This window comes from Nicotiana attenuata, unplaced genomic scaffold, assembly GCF_001879085.1.
Source record: "Nicotiana attenuata strain UT unplaced genomic scaffold, NIATTr2, whole genome shotgun sequence".
Classification (NCBI taxonomy): Eukaryota; Viridiplantae; Streptophyta; class Magnoliopsida; order Solanales; family Solanaceae; genus Nicotiana; species Nicotiana attenuata.
This window is the reverse complement of record NW_017671188.1, coordinates 259867-285777: the sequence shown is the minus strand read 5'-3', so window position 1 is coordinate 285777 and position 25911 is coordinate 259867. Positions and strand designations below refer to the sequence as shown.

At 41.8% G+C, this 25911-nt stretch overlaps 1 protein-coding gene across 1 annotated transcript; it reads left to right on the top strand.

Annotated features, from left to right (window-relative positions):
* Positions 1-4274: 4274 nt before the first annotated feature.
* LOC109206529 (peroxisome biogenesis protein 2-like) lies at positions 4275-11093 on the top strand. The gene is made up of 8 exons (XM_019369354.1): positions 4275-4634; positions 5409-5522; positions 5639-5792; positions 6731-6867; positions 7290-7390; positions 9221-9338; positions 9735-9901; positions 10660-11093. Exons 1-8 carry the CDS (start codon positions 4500-4502, stop codon positions 10787-10789), a joined length of 1056 nt encoding a protein of 351 aa, XP_019224899.1. The 5' UTR covers positions 4275-4499; the 3' UTR covers positions 10790-11093.
* Positions 11094-25911: the final 14818 nt, after the last annotated feature.

The window sequence follows — 25911 nt, the reverse complement described above, 5'->3', positions numbered from 1 at the left end:
AGGCACGGGCTTTGTAAATGTACCCTTGTGAACTTTCGATATGTATGTGACAAAACCTTTCATTTTTTATCACTTCTCATTTTTCCTTTGCTTTTTAGGAATAAACGGTGACGTTTGTTGACAATTGACCCGAAGTTTTGGACCTCAAATTAAACCCTTAGGTTCCTGCTACTGCTGAGCATTTTGCAACGGTCGTAAGTGGACCATTTGGGGCTTAGCCTCCGAGTCAAGTTTCGTCTTGAGTTCGTCGACCTTCAGGTCCAAAAGCCTGTCCTGAGGCTACAGGCCGGCGCTTAGGCTCTTACACGTTTGGGTCGGTATGACCTATAACATAGGCTGGTGCTCGGGCTCTTATGTGTTGGGTTGGCACGACCTCTAATATAGGCTGGCGCTTGGGCTCTTACGCCTTGGGTCGGCACGACCTCTAATATGGGCTGGCACTCGGGCTCTTACGCCTTGCGTCGGCAAGACCTTTAATATGGGCNCTTTTTTCTTCGAACATCTTATTAACTAGGTGTTGGTACGTGGCTCCCGCGTTTTTTAGCCCGAAGGGCATCACATTGTATCAGTACGTACCGTACTTCATGATAAACGAAGTTTTCTCCCTATCCTCGGGGTTTATCTGAATTTGATTGTACCCCGAGTAGGCATCGAGAAAGGTGAGGATCTCATGGCCGGTTGTGGCATCGATCAGGCGGTCGATGTTGGGCAACGGGAATGAATCTTTGGGCACGCCCTATTTAAGTCTTTATAATCTACGCACATTCTTAACTTATTCCCCTTTTTGGGAAATACCACCACATTAGCCAACCATTCGGGATATTTTACTTCCCTAATAGACCCTATTTTGAGGAGTTTTGTTACCTCGTCCTTAATGAACGCGTTTTTTACCTTGGACTGAGGTCTTCTTTTTTTCTTCACTGGTTTGAACCCGGGATCGACACTTAATCGATGGGTGGTTATTTACGGCGGGATACCTGTTATATCTAAATGGGACCACGTAAAGCAATCGATGTTATTAACAAGAAATTGAATGAATTTTTTCCTGAGTTCGGGGGTTAATCCCGTTCCCAGGTATACCTTTCGATCTGGGAGATGCTCGATCAAAACAGCTTGCTCTAACTCTTCAACTGTTGATTTTGTTGCATCCGATTCTTCGGGGGCAACGAAGGTTCGGGGGGCGAAGAAGTTCTCTTCATCGTTCTCAGGGGTCTGTTTGCCCTCTGGCTCCTCCGAGGTGGAGGGTTTTGAAGTTGGTGCCTCCCCGTGAACCGCGAACATCTCCTTCGCCGCATTCTGTTCTCCACATACCGTTTTTATACCGTCTTTTGTCGAAAACTTTATCTTCTGATGAAGAGTTGACGATACCGCCCTCATGTTGTGTATCTATGGCCTTCCAAGCAATGCATTGTACCTCATGTCACCCTCGATGATATGAAATTTGGTGTTTCGAACTATGCCGGACACGCTGACCGGGAGGGTGATCTCTCCTTTCGTTGCTTCGCCGGCCATGTTGAAGTCGTTGAGGATTCGGGAGGAAGGTATGATTTGATCAAGCAATTCGAGTTGTTCTACCACCTTCGACCTGATTACGTTGGCCGAGCTACCTGGATCCACGAGTACACGTTTAATTTGAATGTTGTTTAAGAGAAATGAAATTACCAACGCATAGTTATGTGAATGAGACAAGGTCTCGAAGTCCTCTTCACCGAATGCAAGGATGTCCTCGGGTATGCGGCCTCGAATTTGCCCCTCTGTTGCAGCTGAAACTTTTGTCCGCTTGGTCACGGATCCTTGAGGAACGTCAGTCTCCCCAATGATCATATGAACGATGTGCTGAGGGTTTCCCGTTCCGTTCCTCCCGTCTGCCTCTCTTTCCTCCCAGGCGGGAATTTTCCGAGCTTCCTGTTGGTTTTCTTGTGTATTCATTGAGTTGGACATCTTGACCTGAAATCAAAGATTCTTGGACAAGAAAAAGTGTACAGAATAACTTGCATTTTTCAGCAAACCAGCACTAAAACAACCACTATTATTTTTAGCCCCACGGTGGGCGCCAAACTATTTACCTTGAAAATGGTAATTACTATTAAATTTGATTTTGTGGTTCTAAAAATACGTGATTTATTTTAATGCTAGTTGTTAGGCGATAGATGCTAAGTGTGAGTTAGAAAAGTGAGATAAGAGCTTGAAGGCAGTGTGCAACGCAAACCGAATGGTCGTGAATCGGGGCCTCGAGGTCGAGCAGATGAGTTCGATTAGGGATGATCTGGGAGCCTTGATGGTGGCTCTTTATGATCAATGATGAGTAATAAATGAAGAAACAATCAATGAAACGCAATAAATGTAAGCAATAAATGAAAGAAAAAACAATAGAGAAGGTTTAAGTTAGAGAGCAGGGAACGTTCTTGTATTGAATATCATGTGTGCAAGATATGACAATGATCCCCTTTATATAGGAGGAGGAATCCCAACAAGGTACATGTATAATTATTACAAAGAAACGTAGCTAGTACATCTATTTACTAGTCTGGTACATACTAGTACTATTCTTGCAGGTGTTGTCAGCTTTGGTCACGTGCCTTGGGAACTTCCCGCTTGTCCATGATAGCCACCGACTTGTGCTACCCCGAGGTCGAGCATAGGGAACCCTCGGGGTTGAACCTCGAACTATGCCTCGAGGCTTTTGGAGGCGAGCTGCGGAATGTCATAACGGTCATAAAATCGGGCTCTCCAATTTTAGCCGTATACAATTATAAATGATTATTTGTAGGAAGAGAATTGATAATCCAAAGAAGGATATAGATAATTTTCTTTAGTGTGAAAAAAGAAGAAGATAAATTGGAGAGTTACAAGACATTACAAAAACGAAAAATCAAAAACAGGAAAAGTCAATAAAGAATTTGGAAAGTTACAATATGATTCATGTATATGATATATTTAATTTTAAAAGAATGGTAAAAAATAGAAACAAAAATGAAAAGAAAAAATTTAAATCGGTAAGGGATAATTTGGACAATATAAATTTGTGATGAGGATAGTTTTGTCTTGAATAAATTAATTTTCTGCTTCTGCCTCTGATTCTTGGAAGAAGCTAGAATTTTCTCTTTCTTCCCAAAAGCAGAAAAACTAGTTCTGCTCTGGCCAAAAGTACTTCTCCTCTTAGCCAAACAGTTTAAATATTTTAAAAAATATTTTTTTAAGAGAAAAAAGTAATTTTGGCCTCCAGGAAGCTTTAAGGCTGCTTATCGGGCGGATTGGGCGGCTTTTTACTCTTAACGGTTTGGCTTAACGGTTATCGGCTTTTAAATGTATTAACCCGTTAGCCACCCGATAAGATATCGGGCGGATTGGTATCGGTTTAGCTCTTATCGGACAGTTTATCGGCCTAACATACACATTCACTAAATATCTCCCATTCTCCTCGTCTTAGAAATAATGAATTGCCATAAAAAATAACATTTCAGAGGCAATATGATGCATTCAATTTGCTTTGCCAGAGATAATAGATTTGAATGAATATTAGATTACTTCAACAGAGATTTACTCATAAATCATGCATCACCAAAAATGCAGCTTATTCTTCTTCTAGGCAAAGACCAAAAGGCTAGTAGTAGTAACATGACTAATTGAAGAAAAACCAAAATGAAAGTATGAAAAGAGTGAACATAGTACTTCATCCATATACAAACACTGAAAAAGTTTTGGCAGCAGCTGTTTGCATATATACACACCAAAAAAGTATCAAGAACAAAACACTACAGAGACAAACTTCGTAACCAATCCAATAGTTCAACATTCAAGACCGCTTCTACATAAACAAAACTTTGCGCTCAACATTCAAGACCACTTCTACAGAAACAAAACTTTGCGCCCAAGCATTTAACAAAAACCACTTCCATTCTGTGCCGAAAAAGTACTTAATACTACTACAAAATCCCATAAAAAGTCTGATAAGAGAATAGGCAAAATGTTAATATATATAAATAAAAATAAATTTTATATATATATTTATATTCTTAACGGGTTAACGGATTATCCGTTAAGAAAATTAAATAATCCGCCCCCAAACCGATAAGCCGTTAATAAAAAAGATTCAATCCTTTCTCCGTCTGTTAAGCCGTTACCAGTAAGCCATTAAACTTCAGTTCGGATCGGTTTTCGGTTTCGGATCGGTTTTGAACAACCCTAGGAAGCTTGGCCAAATAGGCTCTTAGTAGAAGCCAAATGAAAACTCCTGAAAATTGAGGGCATGACTGGTCGATAACGGGCTCCGCGAGTTTCAATAAATCTTGAGTCTTTCAACGAATGGCTTATCGTTTTTATTGTCCGAGAGACGAAAATGCCCTTTTCCCCGCAAGAAATACATTTTTGTAAAATAACCGCCAGAATTAGGCCTGCGCTGCGTTGTCCGAGAGATTTGCCCGCCGGTAAAAAACTACTTTTTTTTCTAGCATATCTCTTCGCCATTGAAATTCAGCTGAAAGCAGTTATATTAGAAGATGGATAGACAAACCCGAGCTTCATCATCCTCGTCCAACACAATCAATCCCGCAATACCGCCACAAGAAGACGCTTGGCTCACTACCTACAATAAGTTACTGCCTCGCTCGCACTCTCTTGCTTCATCTCATCAGGTATATCCACTTTTTTTTGGCTCCATCTTCTTTTGTGCGTTTATATGCTTGATTTAGCAGTTAGTACTTACAATAAGCTAGGATTGAACTCGTGACGTGTGTGATAATGGTGTATATTTGCTGATTCGTAGTTATAGAATTATCTACTAGAATTTTGTTTACTGAGTTGGACTTACAGATTTTATATTGCAGCCACTAGGCCAGTGGTGGATGCAACATACTGATACCGGATTCATCTGAATCTAGTATTGTCAGCGTGGATCATAGACTTATGTGTGAAAATGTACCAAAATTGCAACAAATAGTATATATGAGAATCCATAACTTTTAAAATACAATGGGTTCAATACTAAAAACGTTAAAGGTTGACCCATAAAGCTTAAATCTTGATCCGCCTCTGCACTAGGCTCTCACAAACTACAATTAGGCTATATGCTTCATTCCTATGATGATTACTAAGGAAAGACAATGACAAAGACATCGTTTTAGGGAATAGACTAAGCCATTTAATAGAAACCTTTAATGATCTGTTAGTGTGTGTTTCTTTGTGGAAACATTACTTCTTTAAAGCTCATTTGAATTATTATGAAAAGTATTATTATCTACATGTACAAAGGTTTTGAAAAAACATGTAAGTGTTCCCTTGTCCTTCTTTTTGGAACTCCAGGAAGGGTGAAGGATGGATTAAGGAGTAGGTTTTGAGGTTTTATTTACTGACTTCTAATCTTTTATCTCCGACTAAAAAGTTTCCCATTGCTTACTTCTTTTCAACAGTCAGCCATTCCTATTTCAATATCAAGAGTTAATCAGGTAGATGCAGGAAGATTGGACATTGAAATGTCGGCCATGCTAAAGGAACAGTTGGTTAAGGTCTTCTCTTTGATGAAGGTACATGTAATGCAACCTTCTAAATTATTGGGGAATTCATCTCTTCATTGTTTGGGCGATCTGATAAAAATTTGATATACATTCAATTTGCTTCTGTTTCTTCCCTTTGGGATTAGCCAGGAATGTTATTTCAATATGAGCCAGAACTTGATGCTTTCTTGGAGTTCCTTATCTGGCGGTTTTCTATCTGGGTCGATAAGCCTACGCCGGGTAATGCGCTAATGAATCTGAGGTATAGAGATGAATGTGCAGTTGAAGTAAGAGGAAAAGGTTGGTTAGCATCTTTTACTTAATCCTTTTGATCCTTTATGTAAGTTTCTGCTAACAAGCTCTTCTTTTACTGTTCAAATGAATAAAGTTACTCTTACAAAAATCCTTTTTCTGTATTAATCAGCTGGATACTATGTCATTATTTACACTATATTCTACAACTTCTGGTGTTGAAATTGTCCAAACTTGGAACATCTAACGTTACTAATCCTTGGGAGTTGGGGCGTGGAGAGACTAGTTGAAAAACTTTTAAAATACTTAAGGTCGGCATGCTGGCATTCACTTCGATTTTGAGGCTGAGTTCATTGTTGATAGCATGAATAGGAGCATTTTCTTAGGAAAAAGAGTTACATTGCATGCATTCAGCCCTTTTCCTCCAGATAATGGTACCACCTCATTTTAACATATTTTCTTCTTCCATGGTTGGTCCACCATATTGTTTTTTTTTTTTTTTTTTCTGTATGATGGTGGTCCTGAATCTCCCCCTTGGTATGTCTTTCTTTTGTCCTTTGTAAAGGGCAATAGGAGATTTTGTCTGTCTGACAAACAGACATCATCTATTTGGAGTTTTTACTGGAAATATCTGATTGAGATGAATCTGAAAGCAAAGCATTTCAAGTCCAAATTGACTACCATCTATGCACTCTCATTGATTACTTAAGATAGCTTGAGATCCCTGAGAGCTGTAAATATTTACTTTAATAGAAATGCTCAACTTTTCAGTAACTTTGGAAGTCCAAATAGTATTTAGCAAGTGTATAATATCAATTGGGATGGAGGGACTTGAGGAATTGGCTTGAAAATCTTGCCTGTCGTAATTTCTACTTGAAGTTGCTAAGGTTGACAGCTTGATGCAATTGAATCTTTTTTTTGATCTTATACCTCTTGCATCGGCCTTCATAGTTTCAATTGTAGTTTTGCTTTTCTGCATAGCTTAGTTCGAACGGGATTGGAGGGACCTGGACTTACTGTTGCTCAAAAGATATGGTACTGTGTCGCTACTGTTGGTGGTCAATATATGTGGGGCCGTCTTCAATCATTTTCTGCTTTTCGGAGATGGGGTGACTCTGAGCAGGTATAGTCCTCTCTTCTTCACTTTCCCTACTTGTTTTTTACATGCACGTGTCAATGGATGAAAATTATGATTGTTAAGATACTCTTTGCTATCTGCACTGAGATAGGTGGTATTAATGTGTTGTGAATTTGGTATAATGCAATTTGATAGAACTTTCCTTATAAAGCGGAGATCATTTTGTAACCAATTGATGAAATTGAGAAGGCATGAATGCTCAACGACATAAATAAGGTTAACTTTTCCTGCTTCCCGAGGCACGTAAATTTGAATGGTTCAATTTTAAATCTTAAGTTGATGTGTTGCATAGTAAAATTTGGTCATCCAAAATAGAATTGTTGTAGTAGTAATTTTATGAGAAGAATTTGAACAAGTAAAATAGTAACTTCCAAAACATTGACTTGTTAATGTTATGGCTGCTTCAGAGGTCTTTGGCACGCCGAGCATGGTTGTTAATACAACGGATGGAGGGGATCTATAAAGCAGCATCTTTCAGCAATCTACTTATATTTCTTTACACAGGAAGGTATATCTCTGATCGTAAATCTTTTTTCATGTTATTTCTTTTGAAAGCATGGTTGGAAATATTTTTTGCTTTTAATCTTTGGTTGCACATACTTTTCTTATTTCTTTCCGATGCATGACATGACCACTAAATAAAAGAAAATAAAATGACAGTCGAACTCCTATAGCAGTTGCATTATGTCATACTACTGATTTTAAAAAGAAAAGAAAAAGATGAACTTATGATACTTGAATTAGTGCACTAACTTAACAATGGACATGCGTGGAACAAAAGCAGAGCTGCAAGGCCGTGGTGCTTTATCTTATGTGTTTACTAGAAAGTAACTTGTTCATGGAGACTAATGAAGTGGATGTAATTGGATATGTAGAATGCTTGGAATATGCTGAATAAATGGACCCTGTCACAATTAAATTTGCTCCTCTTTGATTGTATCCACTAGTATATAGTGGTTACTCCATTCTTGTTAGTAAAATGCCGTTTTTTATGTTACTTAAGAAAGGACCTCGTCTAAATTAAGCTGGTACTTCCAATTTTAATCTGTAACTGTAGTCAACTACTATCATTTTATCTATCATTGTCTTGCTTGGTCGGTTCAAGCATCAAAATTATACGCATCAATCAATTGAGAAGGGCCAATTCTTGGGTTGGGGGTTTGGGCTTCCCAACTGTTAAAGAGTGGTGCCACATCATTGTAATGTTGAATTTTTATGGTATAGCTCTTTGTAGTCCCTTAATTGATTTTAGTATCAGTATATCTGGTTTATGGTTTGTCAGGACTTATGAGTTCATATATAAATAAGCCGGTGTAGGTTTTTCGTATTGAAATCTCAGAGCAAATGCAATGGCAAATTAACTGGTTAACTCCCAGGTAATAAATTTCTGCATTGTTGTTATTCGCTGCCAACTAGGTCGAGCCAAGTTTTTGGAAAAAATTTGTTTTTTGACATTTTGAAAATTCTCTGTCCAGTGAAACCAGATATGTTTCCTGGGATGGCTTTGTTGTCCAGGAACAGGGTGAGACAAATCCCGAAATCATTGGCAGTGACTATAAAATAATGATGATGTTCAAAGGTTACTTCACCAAGGAAAAGGTAAAATAGCACAAAATAGAAAATACAATATAAAAGGCAAAAAGACTTAAGTTAGACAATCTACATGCATTCTTGGTAGAAGATGTTAACTGATGAACATGCTCGTGCATCCGTTGATTGCTATGAGGGTCTTGAACATGTGACATATTAAAGGGTTTAACTGTTGAGCATCCCTGCATGTATTGACTGCTATAACTATCATGTACATTTGATCTATAGATTGACTGGAATTAAAAATATAAGAGTGAAGTTACCTATCAATAAATCAATCAATAAATAAAAAAGAATATAAGAGCGAAGCTAGAAAATGTCCCCAAGGCAGACAAAAGCTTGGGAATTTAAGTGAAGCAGGGTAGAGAGGAAGACTCATTACCCACCGAGCACTGTGTGCCACTACCCCTCGGGGATTTCTCTGTTATGAAAAAAAACTGAAGTTAGAAAATCCAGATGTATTATTGGTACCAGGAGTTAGTTGAGCATGCCCATGTATGGATTGACTGCTGTATGTGACTGTACATGTGACATTTCGAATAGGGTTTAACTTTTGAACACGGATTGACTTCTATGGATGTCCTGTACATGTGCCCTTCAAGGGACAGCCCGGTACACTAAGCTCCCGCTATGCGTGGGGTCCGGAGAAGTGCCGGACCACAAGCGTCTATTGACGGGAATTAATATTATAGCTTCCTATATATTTTGGAGATTTACTGGTTATTCTACATGTATCAATGACATGCAGGTATAGGAATCTCATTGAAAGAGCTTTAAGAGCCAGACTTGTTTATGGGAGTCCACATATGAACAGAGCAGTGAGCTTCGAGTACATGAATCGCCAATTGGTGTGGAATGAATTCTCGGTAATTGTCCATCCATTAGTAGAGTGTTGCAGACTTTATATGGTCATTCCGAAGTGAGGAGAATATTGATGACAAATTATCTGAGAATCTATGTCTGCAATTTCGCTATCAATTATCTGTTAGGAAATTGGTCCTTAACCTTATCAAAAAAGGGAAAGGGCCCTTAAAGAGCGTTGCGATGCTTTTAGCTGTTTTACATGCTTCCAAAGGGCTAAAAGATCTTTTTTCCAACTAGTGTCATGCCTTCTTTTGCTGGTGGGTATGGGGATGAGGATGGTGCTCCAAAATTGGTCTTCTGCAGTTAAAAGTTATAGTTACTATAATTGTTTCGTACAAGCGCTGCTGTTTAGCTAACAACGCGAATGGAGGTACATTCTCAACTGTTCTAATATACAGGAAATGCTGCTCTTGCTTCTTCCCCTTCTCAATTCAACATCTGTCAAGAATTTTCTTCGTCCATTCTCAAAGGACAAATCTTCAGATTCTTCAGTGGATGACACTTTGTGCCCAATCTGCCAAGGAAAGCCAACAATTCCATGTTTAGCTATCCCTTGTCAGCACAGGTACTAATATTGCATGCTTACAATTATGCAGTAGAATGGCAATGCATTGTATCTTTCAAATGTTCATGTCTTCAATAGGAACTCTATTGTATTGAAGCTTAATCAAGGTATGAGCTTAAGTAATAAGTTGAATTCATTGAAATTGCAGGATGACAATCTTATACTTATGCATGCATATTGTATATTTGGAGGTTTGGGCTGTACATAGGTATAATTTTATTGTTTCAAAGAAAAGAAACCTTGAGAGTTGAAACTATATAAAATGTTTCAGGGTTGTCTAGAAAAATAGTTTATCTTTTATAGCCTCGCATCCTCCTATATCCTTAAAATGAACTTCATATCCAGTGTTTTATAGACAACCATGGCATTCAAATCTTGGAGCTAGTTAAATTCTCAATTCAAGAAGCGGAACTAGAACACTTCATCTCTCCAATTCATTTCCAAATAGAGTCAGGGGCTTTACCCAATCAATGAGTCAAAATAGGGAAATATGTGGACATCCAGGTAGATCTGATACCCATACTAACTACCTAGTATAAGTTGTCGTGTACAAACCAAGTTTAGACAAAGTAACACAAATATCTATGGTAGTCAGTCCACTCTTAAGGCAATTGTATCTTTAGATATTGCAGAGGGGATTCTTGTTTCTTCATCTTGTCATCCATTTGGTTGACGTCATTCATGTGTCCATTTCTTGGTTTAGTGTGCTGTTAGTAACTGTTGTTCACTGAGTTTTATGTATCTCCATTACTATACAGCTACTGTTACTACTGTCTTCAAACACGTTGCTCTGCTGCTCCGTCTTTCCGGCGCCCCCGATGTGGAGAAGCGGTTGCTGCGATGCAACGACATGGCGGTTTGGTCAACAACATTAGTCAGAAACAATAATTGTGGTCCAAGGTGAAATAAAATGATGGGAAAGGCAAGCTTCAGACAAACTATGGATCAAAAGTTGCCCAAAGATAACATAGAAATTGAACTAGGAATCAAGATTCCTCGATAAAGCAACTTGTTCTGCTTTATTGAGTGCATTCATTTGTTAAAGTTTCTTGTCTCTTTCAATGTAGCCTTTCTTTTTAATCTCATTTATTTGCTTATTTTAGAGATTCTCTTAAAAGTTTGATCAGTCACAGGTCACGGTTGATTCAATTTTTTATCAAATGGCTCAAGCAGCCCTTTTAAGTTCTGGTCAGGGTAACTTCCGAGTTATTAAATGAATAGGTGACAACAAAAAAGAGAACATTATTTAATTTCAGATTGTAAGGCAGTGTGCTGTGTGTCACAGAATCTGCATGTAAAGTTGCCAAGTGATGTGCAGGTTATAATGATTTTAAGCTGATAATAGCCGTTGAAGTATTTGAGCAGCAAAAGTTCATCATAACGTGTGATTTCATGGGGATCTAGACCACTAATCCTTACCTTTCTGTTCTTTCCATGGGCTTTATAGGTGAATGAATTGCATTAAAGGTAAGTCCTCTCAATTTCATTCCTTTTTCCGCTTCTCTTTTTGGTTGGGTCTACACTTTTCCTTGAGTATATAATAGCAGCCAGATGTCGAAAGCTAGTTAGGATAAAAAGGGTGTATGCCGTCAGCAATAAGACTCCTGAATTGGTCCAACAGGTACTTTATTATGGAAATTAGTATATATACGGACCATGTAATAAACTTTTTACACCATATATATATAATATGTAATAGGGCGCCCCTTTTTAACATGCAGCCGCTTTGTCTTTTTGTTTGCATCCGTACCCACTTTTTAAAAAACTTCAGCTTCCCTTTATAACTGGGAAACTTCAGTTCTAGAGCTGAAGTTTTTATTTTATAACTTAGAAAACTTCAGAAAACTTCAGCTCTAGAGCTGAAGTTTTCGGGTTACTAAACAAAAACTTCAGCTCTAGAGGCTCTAGAGCTGAAGTTTTTATTTTATAACTTGAAAACTTCAGCTCTAGAGCTGAAGTTTCAGGGTTACTAAACAAAAACTTCAACTCTAAAGCTGAAGTTTTTATTTTATAACTGGCAAACTTCAGCTCTAGAGCTGAAGTTTCCCGGTTACTAAACAAAAACTTATAAAATAAAACTTCAGCTCTAGAGCTGAACTTCAGGCCCGGCTACTAAAATGCTGAAGTTTTGTGTAATTGCCTTTGCTACTTCAGCCCCGTGTGCTGAAGTTATGTGAAAAAGCGGGTACGCTTGCAATTTTTTTTGCAAAGCGGGCACAGGTTAAAATGTGACACAAAAAGCGAGTATAGATGCAAATGCCCCAATATATATCCTTGAAGCAACGGTAAAGTTGTTTTTACGTAACTTTCATGGGTCCGAGCCGTAAAAGTAATCGCTAATGCTTGCAGTAGAGTATGATGTCTATGTTACACCTCTTGTATATGGATGCTTTGATTGTTATCAGGTTAAATAGAGTACTTGTAATTGCTTTAAATGATTTAGTAGTGTAAATATTTTCTTTAGAACTTAAATTCTTAATTGTTACCATTAGCTTTTCACTTCTTTTAGTCACCATTAGCTTTTTACTCATTATCAAAAAGTTGTGGATAGCTTCATACTCTGCGTCTACTCTAAATTTGTCCTACCAGTCACTGTTATTACGACGAACGCTTCAAATGATCAAATTACTCTTTTGTTTTTATAGAAGAATCAATCTGCGTAAGAGCTCAACTAGCTATTTTAGAGGGTTATACATGAAGTATAGCTAGTTCATTCTAAATCACTCATGTAAAAGGGCTTTTATATACCGTCAAACCCGTCTATAACAACCTCGTTTGTTCCGAAGTTTTTTGGATGTTATAGCGAAGTGCTGTTATAGAGAACATATACTATAACATAACATGAAAATTGGTCATGGAAAAGCTTGGCTTTTATAGTGAAGTATTGTTATACGTTATAGAGATGTCTGACCGTATATGTTTTCTTTTGCAGCCACCTACCAGTGGGATGAGAAAAGTTAGTGTTAGTGTTGTATGGGTCAAAATATGATCAAAGGAATTCTACTTAAGAAAGAACAATCAAGAAGCAACCAAGCCGAAGTCACATATAGGAAGCAATATACCGGCGAGTGATTTAGCTACGGTCGAAGTTGAGCACTCAATTTGGCTCGAACGGCCAGTGCAACGCTTAAACATTTTAGAGGAATATTCTACGGGATATTCAAAGAATTTAGGTACTCCGGTTAAGGACCGTTGGATAAAGAAAGTATTTTGTATAAATATTATGGGAGAGAGTAACAGAAGGGGCAGATCGAAACACACACACACACAAAACATGGACATCTCCCTAAAGGGAAGATATTCCCTAATCTTAGATCTCTCACCGGAAAAGGAAATGAGAGCACAGGATCTCGATATTCATTTGTAACTCGACTTTATCAAATATATGGAAGCTGGTCTTGTTAAAAAATGGTGATGCTTTTTATTTATGTATTCTTCATCATCATTTTATATTATTAGAACAGTCATCTATTTACTTCCATTATAAAACCCAATCGTGACTGTAATCAAATTTTATGTTCAGTTATGCTTGTTTATTCCTACTTTCTATTTCAGATCTAGAATAAATTATTTCTGGCTAAGATTTGCCCTCTATCTATTTATTACATTGGTTTAACAAAAAAGGCATGAAACTTTTTGGTCGAACAATTTGGCACCGTCTGTGGGGATTGCCCAGCCAAAATTTTAGTTTCCTCTAGATCTAAAGTCAGTCAGAGTTCCACTTCCCGGTTGTTGTAGCCTCGCCCTCTCATTACAAATACCAACTTGAGAAATTTGTAGGCAAGCTTTTGAAATAACCGAACCAATCAAGGTCAGATCTTCGCACGAAATCGAAATTATGTTTGATATATATACGAAAGCCACGTCTTGCTGTAGTGATGGGTTTGGTACGTCGTGAGTATGAGTTGTCAAAGTAGGACTATGGCCACTACACACTGAGCACGTCCGCAATCCTATTTGTTGTATCAACATTAGATACCAATCTATACTTTATGCACACTGCCCCCTCTCTCTTAGGAAGGGACGATAGCCTATAGTGTAATTCTTTGAAATAACAAGCTTGTCCTGCCCGTATGTACGGAATATAACTTATGTTTCCCTTATTTTTGTACACCTGGATTGGATCGGACCGGGACTCGAACTCGAGATCCCAACGGGCGAATAAGTTGTCAGCCCGTAAGAGGCCCAGACTCGACTAACGACGAAGCTAAGCACAAGGCCGAGATCAAATTTGAAGCCAACATTCGAGTACGGGGCAAACCGAGTCGTTCTACAGCACCCCTCTCCCCTCGCCAACCAATCAGGTCAAGGTAACAAACGATTTCGTTTAGGTTTAACCTGTTATTTTTCTTTTGGATTGGGATAGGAACAGGAGCATTCTCTCAGATGCGCGAACAAGGAACAAACGCCATCAAAACAACACACCAGGAAAACGTTCTACACCATATCATCCCTGCAGGCAACGGTCGAGTAAACCCCTCCCCCCCCCCCCCAACGAGTTGGTACTTAACACCATAAAGGGAAAAGCCTGTATAGGCTGGGACTGGGTCACCAACCTGGAAAATATACGAATCTCTCCAACAAGTTGGTACTTAACGCCATAAAGGGAAAAGCCTCTATAGACTGGACTGGGTCACCAGCCCGAAAAACACACGAATCTCTCCAACATGCAGACAGAACACAAGTGCGTGAAACTCACCCACGCGCTCGCCAAAGCAACTACGCGACGATACCACTAGCTAAAATTTGATCTTGTCCATAGATTAAGACGTCCCGAAGCTTGAGCAAGACATTTACCACCCCGCCTATCGACTACTTCTCTAGGCAGAGCGATGAAGGGACTAGACATGGGACTCCTTGAATGTATGTACAGATCGAACGAAAATATGTAATATTCTCCAATGAATAAACAAAGCAGTATGACATTCTTACACAGCGCCAAGTTTACACATCACGCCAACACAAAGGAAACGTACATTCAATCTCACTCGAATTAATTTACATCTCGTTCCAATCAGTCTAAATTCGATCTCACTCAAATTTACAGCAAGATAATTCGGCCTCGCTCGAATTGATAAATGTACATTCGACCTTGTTCGAATTAGTCTACATTCAATCTCACTCGAATTAATTTACACATCGTTCGAATCAGTCTATATTCGATCTCACTCGAATTTACAACAAGACAATTCGGCCTAGCTCGAATTGATAAATATACATTCGACCTCGTTAGAATAAGTCTAAATTTGATCTCGTCCGAATCTACAGCAAGACAATTCGGCCTTGCTCGAATTGATAAATCTACATCGACCTCATTCGAATCAGTCTAAATTGGATCTCATCCGAATTTACAACAAGGCAATTTGGCCTCACTCAAATTGATAAATCTTTATTCGACCTCGTTCGAATCAGTCTAAATTCGATCTCACTCGAATTTACAGCAAGACAATTCGGCCTCGCTCGAATTGATAAATCTACACTTGACCTCATTCGAATCAGTCTAAATTCGATCTCATCCGAATTTACAGCCAGTCGATTCGGCCTCGCTCTAACTGATGAATCTACAGTCGACCTCATTCGAATTAACCTACATTCGACCTCGTTCAAATTAACATACATTCGACCTCGTTCGAGTTAACTTACATTCGACCTCGTTCGAATTAACTTACATCCGACCTCACATCAATCCATATTCGACCTCGTCGAATTAACAAATCTAAATTCGACCTCGCTCGAATTAACTACCGAAAGTCAGAGACTTAATGCAAGGAGATCTTAGGAATTCGAAAACAGAAGGAAAGGCCAAAGACGTACAACCAAGGACAAATCAACTGTTATTATATATTATTATATATATATATATATTATATATTATATATATATATATATATATATATATATAGGGCCAAAAGGGGGCTCCCACCCAACTAACTAAGTACAGAAAAACGAGATACAAAAGGGAAAGTAAAGTACAAAAGCTTCACTCTGCGTCATCTCCATCCACGCCGTCATCCCCCTCTCCACTTGGTTCAGCGGCTTCACCACCAGCGTCTCCCTCTCCATCAAAATGTTCATCATCAAAGAGAAGTCCGTCCTCGGCCTCATCATCTCCAACGACCTCCGGTGTCGCGGGGTCATAGTCGCAGGTAAACCGGGCCTCACGAGCTTTAACACGAGCTTCTTCAAAAGCAGCTTCAGAAACATTCCCCGCTGCCAACAAAACCCTTATATATATCCCGCTAGGCCTCAGTGTGGATCCACATAAGGGCGAAGAACAACAATAGAGGCAGACACAGGAGGAGTCGAAGCCACAAATTGAGCCCTCTCAGCCTCGAGGGAAGTAATTTGATCACCCAGGCTCGAGACGTCTCTCTCAAGCTCGCCAATTCGCTCATCAAGTCGCACCTCCCTCAGAGTAGCCGTCTCCATCTCAGTGGCACGTTCAAACCTGAGAATGCAAATAGAATCTTCCAGCACCGCAGCTCTCGCCAAGGCCGCTACTCTGGCCCCCTCGACCCTTTCCAGCTCGGTCGCCTTCCCTTCCAATTCGGTCACCTTCTCCGCCAATTCAACACTTAAATCGGTGACCCTAATGTCACTCTGCTCAAGCTCCGGCCGGAGGGCCACGATCTTCGCCTGAAGATCAACACACTCAGCTGCAACACCCTTGCCTACCTCGAGCTCTTCTTCTTTAGCCTTGAGCAGCCCCTCGAGTTCGCTGCATCTGCTCATAGACCGCATCAGGTCCTCGTCCTTCCGCTCCAACTCCTCCCTAAGGTATCGAGGATTGCCACCCGCCCTGAGTCGTGCATGCATCTCACGACACTTGTCACAGTATCGGTGGTATTTTGAAACTATTTTCTGTAAAGTGGTAGCCCGCCTCTCCTCGCGGCGGATACTCTCAGTCTCCAAAATGAAAGTCTGAAGAAAGAAAAGAGAACAGAAAGAGAACGTTAGCAAGAGTAGAAGACATAAAAGAAGAAAGCAATAAACTCACCCTCAAAGCCATTCCGGCTACGCCCCGTGATAAGCCAACATCATTGACCTCCTGGAGGGACATGCTTTCAGTAGCAGGACAAAGGAGGGCAAATTGGGGTGCCGGGCTCACCATATCCTCCAACAAATTGCAATCCGGAGCAATCTCGATCACACGAGAGGAACTATCAGTTCCCACCTCGACCCGAGTGAACTCCCTTTCAAACATGTTTACATCCTCGGGGTCAATATCTGAACCGGATTCATAGTTATCAACAACTACGCCCTTTGCCCTCTCGCTAGCAAAAGAAGGAGCACGGGCCTGTTGTGAAGTCGATGGACCACTCGGAATGGTTGCAGCGGCCTCCGAATTCCGCCCCTACCACGGTAGACTCCCCCACGCCAGAAATGGGAACCACCTCCACGCCCGAGGGGGACACGGTCTACTCATCTAAATCGGCATCACCAGCATGCTCAGACACCGCCAATACTGGATTGTCCCTCGAAGGCCCCTCGGTCCTGGGTACGCCACACACCTTTATTCGCCGGCTCTTTCATGGAGCCTTTTCGTCGTCGTCCTGAGATGATTCGTCCAGAAAATGAACCACGGGAAGCTGAGCCTCAGCCTGACGAGCAACCTCACAACAGTCGAGCCCGGGAAAGGCCATAGTCTGTAAAGTAGCAGCAGTCTGAACGCTCTCACTTGCAGCCCCAACCGATGCAGATCCGGTCGAGAGACTCAACTGATGGAAAGCGGGTATGAGAGCCCTCGCCCTCCTCGTGACCCGTCGACCTAACAATGAGAGAAGCTTGAACCAAGGAGGAAAATACAGAGCAAAGGGCAAAACGACTAAGGATAAGACGAGACAACTCACCAGTAGAAGGTCTACGCCCGAATCTTTCGTGAAACGACAACTACTCACGAATCCCCATCGTATGGGGCAAAACCTGGCTCACCCACTCACGAATATCAGCGACTAGCGGAGAAGGTGCCTTCTCGGTTGTGAAATAGAGGGAAAAAGAAGAACAATCAGATCACCGGAAGGGGACAACGAGAAGACGTTTTAACAGAATCCTCAGGAAATCTGTTAGGATTCGACACCACATGCTCCGTCCTCACAAAGAAGAAGCTCTCACAAAAGCGGCAATTGGTCTTGTCGTCTATCTTCACCACCAAGCCCTTGGTCCCGCGGTGACGAAGATGTATCATAGTACCCCTGTAAAAACTGGTACAAAGAGGTGAAGCAACTGACTAAGAGAAATCACCCGGCCGGCCAGTTTCGCGTACTTGGTAAGCATGAGGAAGAGCTTGTATATATACGGAGAGAGCTGAGCCGGACACACCCCATAATAACGACAAAAGTCTTCCACCGTGTAAGAAAGGGGAAGTGTGTAGCCGATGACAAACGGGTACGTATAAAACGCGCAGTATCCCGAGCGATGTATCTGCACGACGTTGTTACCCGCGGGAATGAGTTCAACATGATCGGGAATCCTCCACTTAGCCTTGAGCGCAGCAAGTGCCGCATCGTCCATTACGAAAATGACGGGCTCAGGATCGGCATCAGGTAAGTGCTTGAAATCAATCCTGGCTTTCCCCGAGCGTGGAATTATCTCATCCACGGTGGGAAAATTCTCATCTTCCACAATGGTCGTCCCTTCTTCATGGGAGGGCACATCCGTTTTCGATGCAACGGTATCGGCAACTCTATCGGAAGTAGAAGGTGCACTAGCCATGTTTTCTTTGGTTATGTAGATAGTAGGTTTTAGGGTAGAGGGAGTAACAATGGCAAGGAACTTCAAAAGAAGAGAAATGGAGACGTAAGAATCTAAGGAAGGAGGAAAGAGAAGCCTGGAGATTTTCGATAATACGTAGAAAACACAGCAACTCCAAATGAAGAGTTCTCTTCTCTATTTATAAGAATACAAACATCCTGAACGGGAAACCAAACGCCGCCACGTTAATTCCAAAGCAGAGGAGGCACGGGAAACGACGTAACGTATAGGGAACGTGCGCCATAATGACGCATGATAGATTGACATCATTTCAAACTGACAGAATGGTCAGGTACGGCTCCCGAAGCATCGCATCATCGACTCGCTATGAAGGATCGCTCTTCGGTCAATGTGCTCAGATTTCTCAAAAGGTGTGACTGGCGAAGTCCGCCCACCGAGCTCGCCTAAAGGCAACCCCGATGGGTGGAGGGACTAACCGTATGGGTCAAAATCTGATCAAAGGAATTCTACTTAAGGAAGAACGACCAAGAAGCAACCAAGCGTAAGTCACATATAGGAAGCAATATACTGGCAAGTGATTTAGCTACTGTCGAGGTCGAGCACTCAATTCAGCCCAAACGACTAGTTCAACGCTTAAACATTTTAGAGGAATATTCTACGGGATATTCCAAGAATTTAGGTAAGTGTTTTGTATAAATATTATGGGAGAGAGTAACAGAAGGGGGAGGACGGAAACACACACACACACACAAACATGGACATCTCCCTGAAGGGAAGGTATTCCCTGGTCTCAGGCCTCTCGCTGGAAAAGGAAATGAGAGCATAGTATCTAGATATTAATTTGTAACTCGACTTATCAAATATATGGAAGCTGGTCTTGTTCAAAAATGGTGATGCTTTTCATTTATGTATTCTTCATCATCATTTGATATTATTAGAACAATCATCTATTTACTTCCATTATAAAACCCAATAGCGGTTGTAATCAAATTTTTTCTTCAGTTATGCTTGTTTATTCCTACTTTCTATTCAGATCTAGAATAAATTATTTCTGGATAGGATTTGCCCTCTATCTATTTAAGTCACGACCCGAATTTCCCACCCTCCCGAGTCGTGATGGCGCCTACTAGTGAAAGCTAGGCAAGCCAAACAACTGAATTTAAATACCTTGGTTCTATTTTTAAATCCGTTAAAAGTTATAAAGCAACAGTTAATAATCAACAAAATTTAACAAGCGGAAGATTTAGATTTCGAGTTTTAATAATACTGCTAACACAATTCCATAACAAATCTACCCAAGACTGGTGTCACAACTTCACAGACTGTCTAAGATTACTACAAATAAAGGTCTGAAAGAAATAATACAACGCTGTCTCTGGAAATACAAGAAGGAAACAGGAACAATAGATAGAAGGAGACGCCAAGGCATGCGGACGCCTGTAAGACTACCTTGGGTCGCCTGATGTACAAGAAGCAGCAATCTCACTGCGGTCCGAAATCTATAGCACTGGGATCAGTAGAAAAAAGTGGAGAGTGTAGTATCAACACAACCGACCCCATGTGCTGGTAAGTGCCTAGCCTAACATCGGCAAAGTAGTGACAAGGCTAGGACCAGACTACCAAAATAAACCTGTGCAGTTAAATCATATACAGCGGAACAATACAAGCAGAATATACAGCTAAGGATGGGAGGGGGAAACATGATGCTGGGACATCGAATAATAACAGAAAAACAACGCATAAATATAAAGATCACCACAGTTCAATTGAAGATAGGAAGGGGGATCATGCTGCGGGGTACAACAAGTATCAACAAAGAACCAACAATTAAATGTAGAGAAACCATAACTGAGTTATCAATAAAAGTCAGGAAATCAAAGACAAGTGCACGACATCACCCTTCGTGCTTTAACACTCTCTCACCAAAATAATGCACGGCATCACCCTTCGTGCTTTAACACTCTCTCACCAAAACAATGCACGCTAACCCAAAAATATCATACGAACTTGCTCATGCATTCAAATCACCAAAATAACATCAACAACTATGAATTTAGCATCAAAATTATGAAATCACTTAAGAACATCAAATTTTCCAATTTTTCTCAAATAAGGTCCGATTCACGTCATTTCAAGTCCGTTTCTCACCAAATTTCACAGACTAACTTAAACCACATATAAGACCTGTACCGGGCTCCGGAACCAAAAACGGGCCTGATACCATCAAATTTAAAACACATCTCATTTCTAAAAACTCATATATTTTCCAGAAAATAATTTTCTTTAAAAATTCATTTCTCGGGCTAGGGACCTCAGAATTTGATTCCGGGCATACGCCCAAGTCCCATATTTTCCTACGGACCTTCCGGGATCGTCGGACCATGGATCCGGGTTTGCTCAAAATGTTGACTGAAGTCAACCATAATCAAATTTTAACTCTAGAAATTTCTATTTCTCCTATTTTCACATAGAAGGCTTTCCAGATATAGGTGCGGACCACGCACACAAATCGAGGTGAGGTAAAAAGGAGGTTTTTAGGCCTCAAAAAGATGAATTTGTTTCCAAAACAAGTGATGAACTTTTGGGTCATCACATCCTCCACATCTAAAACAACTGTTCGTCCTCGAACGGACATGAGAAAGAAGTACCTGAGTCGGGGAAAAGATAGGAATAACGGCTTCGCATATCGAACTCGGACTCCCAGGTCGATGCCTCAGCAGGCTGACCTCTCCATTGAACATGAACAGAAGGAAAACTCTTTGATCTCAACTGATGAACCTGCCGGTCTAGGATAGCTACCGGCTCCTCCTCATATGACAAGTCCTTGTCCAACTGGACAGTGCTGAAATCAAACACGTGTGATGGATCACCGTGATACTTCCGAAGCATGGACATATGAAACACTGGATGTACGGCTAATGAGCTCGGCGGCAACGCAGTCTGTAAGCTATTTCTCCCACTCGATCAAGAATCTCAGTTGGGCCAACGAACCTAGGGCTAAGCTTTCCCCTCTTCCCAAATCTCATCACGCCCTTCATAGGCGACACCCGAAGCAATACTCGTTCACCGACCATGAATGCCAAATCACGAACCTTGGGTCGGCATAACTCTTTTGCCTGGACTGAGCTGCACGAAGTCTATCCTGAATGATCCTGATCTTGTCCAAGGTATCCTGCACTAGATCCGTACCCAACAACCTAGCCTCTCCCGGCTCAAACCATCCAACCGGCGATCGACACCACCTACCATACAAAGCCTCATAAGGAGCCATCTAGATACTCAACTGGTAGCTGTTATTGTAGGCAAACTTCGCTAAAGGCAAAACTGATCCCACGAGCCTCCAAAGTCAATAACACAAGCTCGAAGCATATCTTCCAAAATCTGAATAGTCCGCACGGACTGCCCGTCCGTCTGAGGATGAAACACTGTGCTCAACTCAACCCGTGTGCCCAACTCCCGCTGGACTGCTCTCCAGAAATGTGAGGTAAACTGCGTACCTCGATCCGAAATGATAGACACGGGCACACCATGAAGGCGAACAATCTCCCGGATATAGATCTCTGCTAACCTCTCAGAAGAATAGGAGACTGCCACAAGAATGAAATGCGTTGACTTGGTCAACCTATCAACAATAACCCACACTACATCGAACTTCCTCTGAGTCCGTGGGAGTCCAATGACGAAGTCCACAGTGATACGCTCCACTTCCACTCAGGAATCTCAATCTTCTGGAATAGACCACCAGGTCTCTGATGCTCGTACTTAACCTGCTGACAATTCAAACACCACGCCACATATGCAACAATGTCCTTCCCTATACTCCTCCACCAATAATGCTGCCGCAAATCCTGATACATCCTAGCGGCGCCCGGATGAATAGAGTACCGGGAACTATGGGCCTCCTCTAAAATCAACTCCCGGAGCCCATCCATATTAGGCACACAAACTCGACCCTGCAACCTAAAAACTCCATCATCTCCTAATGTAACCTGCTTGGCACCTCCGTGCCGCATCGTGTGTGTAAGGACACACAAATGAGGATCATCATACTGCCGATCTCGGAAACGATCCAATAAAGAAGAGCGAGCAACTGTGCAAGCTAATACACGGTTGGACTCAGAAACATCCAACCTCACGAACTATTGGCCAAAGCCTGAACATCCAAGGCAAGTGGTCTCTCACCGACCGGAATATACGCAAGACTGCCCATACTGGCTGACTTCCTACTTAAAGCATCGGCCACCACATTGGCCTTTCCCGAATGAATATAAGATGGCGATATCATAGTCTTTTAACAGCTCCAACCACCTTCTCTGCCTCAAATTCAACTCCTTTTGCTTGAACAAATACTGAAGACTCTTGTGATCCGTGAACACCTCACATGCCACGCTATACAGATAATGACTCCAAATCTTCAATGCGTGAACAATGGCTGCTAACTCCAAATCATGAACCGGATAGTTCTTCTCATGAATCTTCAACTGTCGCGAAGCATAAGCAATGACCTTGCCATCCTGCATCAACACTGCACCAAGCCCAATGTGAGATGCATCACAATAAACTGTATAAGGCCCTGAACCTGTGGGCAAAACCAACACCGGCGCCGTGGTCAAAGCTGTCTTGAGCTTCTGAAAGCTCGCCTCACACTCGTCCGACCACCTGAACTGGGCACCCTTCTGGGTCAACCCGGTCATCGGGGCTGCAATTGGCGAAAACCCTTCCACAAACCGGCGATAATAGCCTGCCAAACCCAAGAAACTCCGGATCTCTATAGCTGATATGGGTCTAGGCCAGTTCTTGACTGCCTCTATCTTCTTTGGATCTACCTGAATACCCTCTGCTGGAACCGCATGACCCAAGAAAGCAACTGAACTCAACCAGAACTCACACTTCGAAAACTTAGCATACAACTGACTATCTCTCAGAGTCTGAAGAACCACTCTCACATGCTGCTCATGCTCCTCCCGGCTGCGGGAATAAATCAAAATATCATCAATGAAAACTATCACGAACGAATCCAAGTAAGGCCTGAACACTCGGTTCATCAAATCCATGAAAGCTGCTGGGGAATTTGTCAACCCGAATGACATCACTAAGAACTCATAATGCCCGTACCGAGTGCGAAAAGCTGTCTTAGGGACATCGGATGCACTAATCCTCAACTGATGGTAGCCCGATCTCAAGTCGATCTTAGAAAACACTTGGGCACCCTGAAGTTGGTCAAACAAATCATCAATCCTCGGCAACAGGTACTTATTCTTGATTGTGACCTTGTTCTATTGCCGGTAATCTATACACATTCTCATTGATCCGTCCTTCTTCTTAACAAACAACACCGGCGCACCCCAAGGCGAGACACTGGGCCTAATGAAACCCTTATCAAGCAAGTCTTGCAACTGCTCCTTCAAATCTTTCAACTCAGGCGGAGCCATACGATGCGGCGGAATAGAAATGGGCCGAGTGCCCGGAGCCAAATCAATGCAAAAGTCAATATCCCTGTAGGGTGGCACAACCGGCAGGTCCAAAGGAAATACCTCAGAAAACTCACGAACAACAGGCACAGAATCAATAGAAGGAACCTCGGCACTAGAATCACGAACATATGCCAAATAGACAAAACCCCCCTTCTCGAACATGCGCCGAGCCTTCATATATGAGATAACACAACGGGTGGAATGACCAGGAGTCCCTTTCCACTCTAAACGAGGCAACCCCGGCAAGGCTAAGGTCACAGTCTTGGCATGACAATCCAGGATAGCGTGGTAAGGTGATAACCAATCCATCCCCAATATGATATCAAAATCAACCATGTCCAGCAGTAACAAGTCTACTCGGGTCTCAAGACCCCCAATCACAACTACGCTAGAACGATGAACACGATCTACCACAATAGAGTCACCCACCGGTGTAGACACATAAACAGGAGCACTCAAAGAATTACGGTGATAACTCCATCGGAAGCCTCAGCCTCAGGTCTGGCTGGAAGAGCATCACATCGGGGCTGGGCCCCACCACTCTGAGCTACATCTCTGGGACGGCCTGCTGCTGGCTGGCCTCCACCTCTAGAGGCTGGACCTCCACCTCTAGCACCTCTACCTCCACCTCTAGCTTGCTGGGCGGGCTGACGAGTACCCCAATGAACCTCCTCACTCTCTCTCTCTCTCTCTCTCTCTCTCTCTCTCTCTCTCTCAGTGGGAAGTATTAGAAGAGCATGACGGGCCAAATCAATAAACCTGGTCTCGTACTGAGTAACAGTCATAGAACCTTGCTGGAGACGCTCAAACTGCCTCCGATAACTCTCCCTCTGAGCGATAGGAAGAAACTTCTCCAAAAATAACGGAGAAAACTGATCCCAAGTCAAAGCTGGTGACCCAGCTGGTCTAGCCAAACAATAATCTCTTCACCAAGCCTTGGCGGATCCAGACAAACGAAAAGCAGCAAAGTCGACCACATTGATCTCCACTATCCCCATGTTCCTGAGAACCTCATGACAACAGTCCAAATAATCCTGGGGATCCTCAGAAGATGTACCACCAAGAGTAGTAGTGAAGAGCTTGGTAAAACCTATCCAACTTCCGCAAAGCCTCCGAAGACGTAGCTGATCTAACACCGGTCTGTGCTGTTGCTCGGCTGAAGAAGCGGTACTTGACCTCGCCATTCGCGAAGGAACAAGAGTGGAAGTTCAACTAGTATTGAGAATTCAAGTCGCACGACAGGAAAGAATGGATGGGAAATTTTTCCTAACTCTGTAGCCTCTAGGGGATAAATACAGATGTCTCCGTACCGATCCCTCAGACTCTACTAAGCTTGTCTGTGACATATGTAACCTAGAGCTCTGATACCAACTTGCCACGACCTGAATTTCCCACCCTCGGGAGTCGTGATGGCGCCTACTAGTGAAAGCTAGGCAAGCCAAACAACTGAATTTAATTACCTTGGTTCCATTTATAAATCTGTTAACAGTTATAAACCAACAGTTAATAATCAACAAAATTTAACAAGCGGAAGATTTAGATTTCGAGTTTTAATAATACTGCTAACATCATTCCATAACAAATCTACCCAAGACTGGTGTCACAACTTCACAGACTGTCTAAGATTACTACAAATAAAGGTCTGAAAGAAATAATACAACGCTGTCTCTGAAAATACAAGAAGGAAACAGGAACAATAGATAGAAGGAGACGTCAAGGCCTGCGGACGCCTGCAGGACTACCTTGGGTTGCCTGATGTAAATGACTGGGCGAAATTGTTCTCTGCGATCGGGGCAAGGGTATGCGATCGCATAGAGTAAGGGG

Coding starts and splice junctions, on each gene's coding strand:
- LOC109206529 (XM_019369354.1), top strand. CDS start 4,500: ATGGATAGACAAACCCGAGCTTCATCATCCTCGTCCAACACAATCAAT. Junction 7,391..9,220: donor ATATTTCTTTACACAGGAAG/GTATATCTCTGA, acceptor AATGACATGCAG/GTATAGGAATCTCATTGAAA. Junction 9,902..10,659: donor GCTATCCCTTGTCAGCACAG/GTACTAATATTG, acceptor ATTACTATACAG/CTACTGTTACTACTGTCTTC.